The sequence below is a fragment of the Frankliniella occidentalis genome, unplaced genomic scaffold (assembly GCF_000697945.3).
Source record: "Frankliniella occidentalis isolate FOCC.00 unplaced genomic scaffold, Focc_3.1 Scaffold48, whole genome shotgun sequence".
Lineage (NCBI taxonomy): Eukaryota > Metazoa > Arthropoda > Insecta > Thysanoptera > Thripidae > Frankliniella > Frankliniella occidentalis.
The window spans coordinates 1,089,344-1,097,566 of record NW_026267178.1 but is presented as its reverse complement, the minus strand read 5'-3'; the positions used below and the strand labels follow the sequence as shown (position 1 = coordinate 1,097,566).

The window sequence follows — 8,223 nt, the reverse complement described above, 5'->3', positions numbered from 1 at the left end:
AGAGAGAGAGAGAGAGAGAGAGAGAGAGAGACATGAACAGGGGAAGACGGGGATATACACGCACCCCCTCTACTCCGCTTTTACGTTCACTCGCACAGATTGAACTACCAACCCCCGCTCCTCTTGCAGCCGCCACCCCTTCTCCCCTCATCTCCATATTAACCTTGGGATACCGACACTTTTGGAAGATGACATTTTTTTTGTCAGGTCGGCGGCCTGGCTTAGTCGCCACCGTGTTGCTCTCTGCGACGCCTTTGCTGCCATCTGGCCTACCCTTCAAAATTTGAAGTTTTTCTCACATTTTTCTCTCAAACCCTTGCTGTATATTTCAAGAACAGGGATCACTTCAGTTTTATTTATACTCGTAGTACATTATTTTTACTAGCTTAATCAACGGGAGCTACGACGCGCCATTTGTTTTTGACAAAAAATTGCCGTTGAGCAGGACATAAAAGGCAAACTTCTGTCGACCAATGTCCCAGAAATAACAACGCTGAGTAACTGTTTTCTGTCATTGAAAATAGCATAGAAAGTAAACTTTACAGTCGTACACTTACCTTGCGCCTACCCTCCGTTCGGGGGTTACAGAGAGGGAGGTGACATTGGGTAATTGTGGCGCGGAAATAATAATGCTGCGTAGCTGTTGTGGATTGAATGAGTTCAAATAATGTTACAGTAAACATCATCTCATACTGCAAACTCAACTCAAGTGGAACTGTACCCAATATAACCAGACCATGTCTTGCGTAACAGGCTCCGCGATATCTCTCGAAACACTGGCATGCTGCGACGCGCCTGTCTCGCATGTAGATAGGCCTACAGGCGAGTCAAACCGTCGTGAAGGCTATACAAGAAAACGGCCCTTCAGCCGATATTACGTCAATGATAACACTTCAATATAACTTTATTCTTACTATAAAATATTCTTATAATCACCCATAATGTGTAATATTTCTTCGTACACGGCCAATGGGAGCTGCTGAGCTGCTCCTTGTCTTTTACAAATAACGTGTGGCTCCGTGTTTCCTGATAGCGCCCGTTAGCCCGAGCGTTAGTAAAAGGGTGACTCGCCGCCACTGGGCCGTAGCGTCCCTCCGTCCCTTCCTTCGTTAAGCTCGCCGAACAAAATTTACCTTTTTTTTACGGCCGTGGTCGAACGAGCCGAGCCGGACAGTACGGTGGTGGCCGCCGGACCAATAAGGGTGGCCCGACCTTTGCTTTAGTGTGGGCTGGGCGGGGAGGAGTCGGAGGAGCCCCGGCCGAGGTTTAAGCCCCGGATGTGACTCAGCGGGCGCAGCGGGGACTTTGTAAAGCGGACGGCTGAGTCTGCTGCAGAGGTAGTGCAGCACCGGCGCAGCACCGGCGCCACAGCAGCCTCATGAACTGCCGCTGCGCTGTCCACCGGGAATGGTGACTTTTCTCTCTCCGCCCAGCTCCCTTCTCGCTCCCCGCCCACTACCCTTTACCGTGCAGCAGGATGGCCAAACACCGGAGCAGGCGCCCGCCCCGCCTGCCCCCGCGAGACGCCTTTTCCCTGATTAGTTGAGCTCAGTCTTAATGCGTCCCAATTCTGCCCCACGCCTAATGCTGGCAATTCTAGGAGCAAACGGTCGCCCCAGCCAGCCTTTGAGATCAGTCTGTGGCGGCGGCCACCGAGGTGGTCGCACACTCTCCTAATGCGCGGTCAGGCCTGCTCCAGGGTGCGCCGTGTGGGCTAGGGACGAGCGAATGGGCATTATGGGTTCACACTCGCAGCCTTTTCCTTGAAAGTCTTCTTCGTAAACATGTTTGCTCTGAGATAAAGTGTCCAACAGCTTTCTCAACACAAAGTTTGTGCAACTCACAACTTGTGCACTGAAAAGTGTGTAACTCTACAGTTGTGCACTTTATGAGGTCAGGACCAAATTGCGACTATTTCAGTGCCCTAAAACCGTGTTTTCTGCAGGAGTATGATGTGAGACTGTGGGCAAGGTATTGCATTTAACTAATGTTCTAAAGTGGACATTATCCTTGCTTAACAATTGCTTAACAAATGCTTAACAAAGTAGAACTATTTGTTTTTGAAATTTCTTTACAATCGAAATAACAAACTGAAAGTGGGGAATTTAATTTGAAATTAGACCGAAATTTATTTTTTTGTCCTGACCCCCCTGAAGGTGTATAACTCTCCAGTTGCACACTCTTAGCTTTGATATATTCCGCTTTGAAAGCGTACAACTTACGTTTCAAAGTGCACCACTAAAGCAGCGCGTATAAGGGAGTTCTACAGTTCAAAGTGTCGATGGGTTAAATACTTTAATATCAATGTGATGCTACTTTTGATAGTCTTGCAATATTTCCGTCTGATTGCCGTTTGCATGGGAGTTAGTCCTCATGTTGTTAGACTAGCCTGCAATTGCACCCCATTACTTTTACACGTGTGGTTTTGCTGAGTGTCTTGTGATCTTTTATTCAAGATTTTTGATAGGTTTCTTTGATTTAAGTGTATGGTGTGTGTCTTACCGTACTGTTTGTCTGGGCGCAGGGCTGACGGATTCAAGGTGGGCTGTGACTTTACTCGCGCAGCCTTCAGCCCGGACGCCCACTACATCGCAGTGGGTGCGGCGGATGGTTCCGTGTACATCTGGAACGTGGACACGAACAAGGTGGAGCACATCCTCAAGGAGCACCAGTAAGTTCAACGTAGCCATTGCAGTGTGAGAGCGAAACGTGTGTGGTTGAGCAACTAACAGCCTGCATTTGCCTCTTCCCCCCTTCCTTTTTTTGTTTGTGTCTGCATGTGCACCTCTTGTCTGCCCTACCCCGTGTTGCCTTTGTCCTATTATTCTTTTTCTTCTCTGTGTTCGTGTTTCTTGTGCCCCCACCCCTCCTCTCAGACCCTGGTTTGGTTTGCCTAGGAGCGCTGTGACGGCCGTATCGTGGCATCCCTACGGCAGTTTCCTCCTCAGCGTGGATCGCGCCAAGACCGCAGTGGTATGGGGTGACGCGTAGCGAACGGAACCACTCAATCTGTCGTCTGCAAGACCAGCCGTCAGGCTGACCTGACTTAAAGTCACTAACTGCTCAGTTCCCTTGAGCTCAACTCGATGGGGGCAAATCTTGTATTACTTTGTAAATAGTGGGTAAAGGTGTGTGTCTGTGTGTGATATTGTGCTCGTGTGCCTACGTTACAAATGCTATTTTTGTATAGCAGCTTTGTGTTCTTCTCGGAACGTGATCGCGCGTGACCGGAAAGATGAACAAAGAATGTCGTATCAGCCACAAATCTTGTGGATCCAACCCTAAAAAGTACCTGATCTAGTCGACGCCTTATCACGTAGTGAAAAGAAACTGAATTATAGCAAATGCCAGAAGAGGTTATGAAATTCTATAATTCCTTTACCTTCAGTACTTGAAGGAAAATTATGTAACCCTTTGTGTTCATTTTCTTCTAATGTTATTAATTTTATGAGGTTGCCGCTGTCTCCACTGAATCCAGATTTGTGATGAATTAATCTCTATAACTGCCATATAACTTGTGTTTTGTGATATCTTCGATTTATCATGTTTCTGTACATGAAGACTTTAAATTGATAACTCATGAAGAATAGGGGAAAATGATCAATAATAAGATGTGATAACTCTCTGTTATACTTTACTCTGCACGTTGTTTAAAGTCTTCATGGCAAAATCAATAAATTAAAGTAATCGCAAATATGAGTTGACTTTTGTTACGAAAGTATTACAAATCCAGATACAGTGTCAACAAAATAAATGGCAACGGTGAAATTTAGAGTATACTTTGATTTTGTGCGCCTTACCTATGTATCTAATACGTAATTTGTTTATTTTCTTTGCTATAATCAGGCCTGGAATATTGTGATATTTTCAGAACATATAGTTCCGTCTAATGCGGACTACTCAGCGACTAAATGGCTGAAAACGTTTTGCCTAATGTATCTTCAACAATCATTGCAATCATGTTACTTATTATGTTTTACACATTCCGATTAATAACGATGGTTGGGACCACGCAATGCACTTCATTCTCAAGTTATTTTAATTTTTTCTGTTAACATGTTCTCAGTATTTTAAATGAAATTGCTTAGCTCCACGTGTTCTATACACGATGCTTATATGAATCCTTACTTTCTCCCGCACTGTATACAACTTTCCTCTTCCCCCATTCGCAAGGAATCGTATACTTTGTCAACCGAGATAAGTATTTTTTTTTTCTGAATGTAACGCAAATAGTGGAAAGACGTAATAGCCCCTGATCCCATCTGCCTCACCCACTGTTAATATTGTACTATTGTTACTATTGTGAAGAATTTCTGACGTTTCTTTCTAAACATATTTTTGTACTTCAGATATATTGCATCACTGTTCTTATGAAAATTGGTCTCGTGTTCGGTTTTAGTAACTGTATTGCATCTTTTAGCAATGTGTTACCTGTACTTACAATTATTTCACAAATCAAAATAAAGCTAATGAAACTACCCTAATGCCCTGTTGTAGTGTTTCAGACGATTCGGCCACGATTCGACGACGATTCGACTACTCGACGATTCGTCGATTCGACGATTCGGTTTCTTTCCTATCCAGCTACGTGCTATCCAGTGAAAGCGAGCAAAGCTCTGGTCCAGACACAGTTCGCAGTCAGCGCTAGCCACTGGAGACAAGTGGGTGTAGAGTAACACAGCAACTGCATTAGTAATTACGAAAGAAGTTTGGTTCCCGACGACGCGATGCCCATCTGCCCCCAGCCTCCGCCGCTAACCACCCCTAGTCCCCGCCCCACCGCAACAGCCATTGTGCCAGCCGTGCTTTGCTCCTGAAGGGGGCGTCCCACCGGTCCAACTGGCCCACTAACGGGAATAACATCAGCCTCTGCCGCTCACCGCAAAGTTTACTGTCGCCGTGCTACTTTTACGACACTTTAAGGGACTTGCACATGGGGCCGACTCTGAAGCGAGACAAGGCCGGGGGAAGGGGATCTTTTTGATGCGCAGAATGGGAACACGTGTGGAATGCCATGGCATAGGAAATGTTTTTGGGTCAGCTATCTCAAATACATCCAAGCCAAAGGTTAATTCTTAATTCCTTAAATCCAGACACATATACATGGAATAGTTAAGGGAGAAGGGAGACGTGGAAACAATAAGTTCTTGTAAGGGGAGCCTATCGACAGACACAGTGGAGCAGGGAATCATGAAATATGACGGGGGTGGGGGTGGCCACCCTGGTCGCTTGCGAGCCGCGCAGGCCTGCCTTGGCCTGCTCACTGGTGCGGAACTTTCGTATTCTTTCTAACTTAATCAGAGTGGGAATTGATAAACTGGTTTGAGATGCGCTACCTTGGGGGCACTTCGCCCCAACTTTTAATTCCTCAATGATTGGAAAAAGGGGAACATTCCCTTACCATGAGCGTTCTTTCTCTCTTCGACTTCTATCTTTCCCTGTCCCTCCTTTCCGTTCTCTTCGCCCTGTGCGTTACTCTGGCTGCCACTCGCCTCCACGATGCTAACTCCCACTCACATTTGGGGTGAGACTGTAATTCTAAATCGATTCAAACGAATGAAATTATGTGTTCATCCGTCCCACCGATCTCAAATTTGTGACACCGTCTTTTAATATGTGACCCTGGAGGAACCTTTTTTTAGCAGATAACACAGCAATCAATATAATTTTGTGTGAAGGAGAAATTGTGGATGGCTGACAAGGGAATGTTTTGGAGTGATTCAGGCACATTTCAATGACGCTTTAAAAATATCACTGTTGAGACAACTATCGTAATTTTACGAAATTTTCTCGGTTAATTTTCTATAACGAAAACTTCGTTTTTAGCAAATTACGATTCGTCGTTATTTACGAATTGCTTTGTAAATCCAAAGCTTCATCTAGGTGGTATGAACATTGTTATAGTTTTTGTCTATTTTTCTGACGTTTAACCCAAAAATTTGCATTCGTTACAAAATATATTCGTTACTTACGGGAACGTGTAGTAAATTAAAACTTACGAAATTTTATCGTAAATTATTTTTTAGGCATTTCGTAACATTTTTTTCGAAAAGTCACGAAAACTTTTTACAGTGATGTAGTTATTAACACCTGGACAAGTGACATTTGGCACTGGTTTTAAGCTGTTCTGAAGGTTGTGTGACGTGGATTTAATTAAGCACTGCATAAATGTATCGCTTGATTATCAACTTTGGGCTTCTATACATGCACATACCTCCAGAACCGTTTCAGCTACAGCGCCCAGAGTTTGCAGGAAACTGTATCTTCCAGTAGCTTTTTCCCTGACAAATAGTTGAACAGAATTATCAAAAATTGATAATCTGCTTATAAATTTGGCGAATTTTCAATTCAATCCGCGCGAACCGACCTTCATACTCAAACCTCGGAATTCCTATACGGGCAGTTAACACCACAAAATAACAGCACATTTCTGGATAGTAGCGAATAAAATTTATAATCAGCCAGTCGGTTTCAAGCTTTATTCAGTGCTTTTCGGCTATGGAAAGTCAGGCATCTCTGGAGGGCTATAACTCCTCGGGTATTTTGAATCTACGTAAAATAAAAAGACTGGGCTGTTACCTTGTCCTTTACGAATGTGTACTACACCCTACCCCTTTCTGCACAGGCTTCGAGATGTCATAGAGTTTATGCGGAGCGGTCGACGGGAGTCGAAAGCAGATCGAACTGTTTTGGTTTGGCAGCAAAGCAGATCGAACTGTTCTGTTTGGGCGCTTTGACATGTTCATACTTGAGTTAAGGGACCGCGAGACCCGTGACAACGCCTGTACCGTGTCGGTCTCCCTCAGTCCCTTTTATCATCCCCACATACTGTCTCTCCCTCTCTTTGCTAGCCGAGCAAGCCCTCACTCTATTTCCCAATTATTCATGCCATTTCCGACCAACATGCCAGCACACCGCCCGTCGCCAACACAGAGCCCACCGCGGGGCAAAACATCTGATGCGCCAGAGATTGTGCTGCGGTTCGCTCTAATATCTGCGAAAAAAATTGTAGTGCTGCTATGTTAATGCTTTTGTATTTTTCGACAGTCCCCAATAGACTTTGCACTGTCCATACTAGTTGTAGATTTTACGGGAAAATTGTCCATGAAACGTATTGAAAACTCTTAAAATAACATTTTAGAATTGTTAATATTGTATACAATTGTATACAAGTTTTATAAAAATTTATTACAATAGTAGGTATGAGCAATTTATGTTACTCTTAAACACATGAAATAGCCCACTCACTCTTATCCTTGTCTGTAGAGTGACAATTTAGTAACGAGGTTGTGTTTCATCTGCACACATGTCATACAAACCTTATTTCACCTTGTTCCTTCTCCCACATGTCAGACATACTATTCCGTACAGCATTCGAAAAACAACATATTCCCAAAGAAATAATAGTTGGTTTTGATATCTCCACTAACTGACTTTTAGTAGACTAGAAAATAATATAACACTTCTTCATGTTTGTTTTGGCTAAAATTAGTTTTAGAAAAGAGCTTGACATTGACATGAATTTGAGAAAACCTTGATACAGATGACAGCATGCAAAACTATCAGCACGAACCCACTAGGCGCGTCAAAACAAGTGTCGTACGTACGTAAGGCCAGTTTAGTAATGAGGCTTCCTTTCTTGTGTATGTGAGCCACCTGCTCGTCGCACGCATTCTTGCTCTATACTGCCACCAACCTCGGCCAACTCTACCGCCTTCACATCTCGGGGATGCACGGAAACAAACGCTTTTAGACGCGCTCCTGAATTAGCGTCGCGACGCCCACAACCAACAACAACGCTGGCAACGCCAGCTCAAACGCTTGACGCCTCCCCACTCTCTCTCCCTTTCCCCCTCCCTTTCTACAGCCCTCCGAAACCACCGCGGTGGCGGCAGCAACGGTTAGAAAACTTGAACAAGGACAACCTAATTGGAAAACTTAAATGGAGCTTCCAGGATGGGATGGAATTGTGATGCCCTGTGTACATACGTCACTTGATCTCAGCACAGGATCCCGTTCCCCTCAGCTCTCCTCCTAAACCCACCCTCGACCCTACTCGCCACTCTGCGTTGGCACATTTAATTTAAGAGAAAAGTGCCTCTGGTAGTAGTCATGCCCTCTCCTGGGAGAGACGTCGCAGTTTTAATCTGATTGTTTGAGGTAAGAGAAAGTAAATACCCTGAAACATTTTAACCCCCGAGTGCGACGCAAAGGCAACGCTGG

The 8,223-nt window shown here is 44.6% G+C and overlaps 1 protein-coding gene across 3 annotated transcripts in view; it reads left to right on the top strand.

Moving 5' to 3' along the window:
* Positions 1-5,684, top strand: part of LOC127749349 (autophagy-related protein 16-1-like) — a 21,430-nt gene extending 15,746 nt beyond the window's left edge. Inside the window, exons 4-5 of one of the 3 annotated variants that reach the window (XM_052267242.1) lie at positions 2,525-2,671; positions 4,498-5,684. In XM_052267242.1, the coding sequence (XP_052123202.1) occupies positions 2,525-2,671; positions 4,498-4,648 (298 nt within the window). In that variant the 3' untranslated portion in view covers positions 4,649-5,684. The other 2 variants (XM_052267243.1, XM_052267244.1) reach the window with 2 other exon arrangements.
* The last annotated feature ends 2,539 nt before the right edge of the window (positions 5,685-8,223 follow it).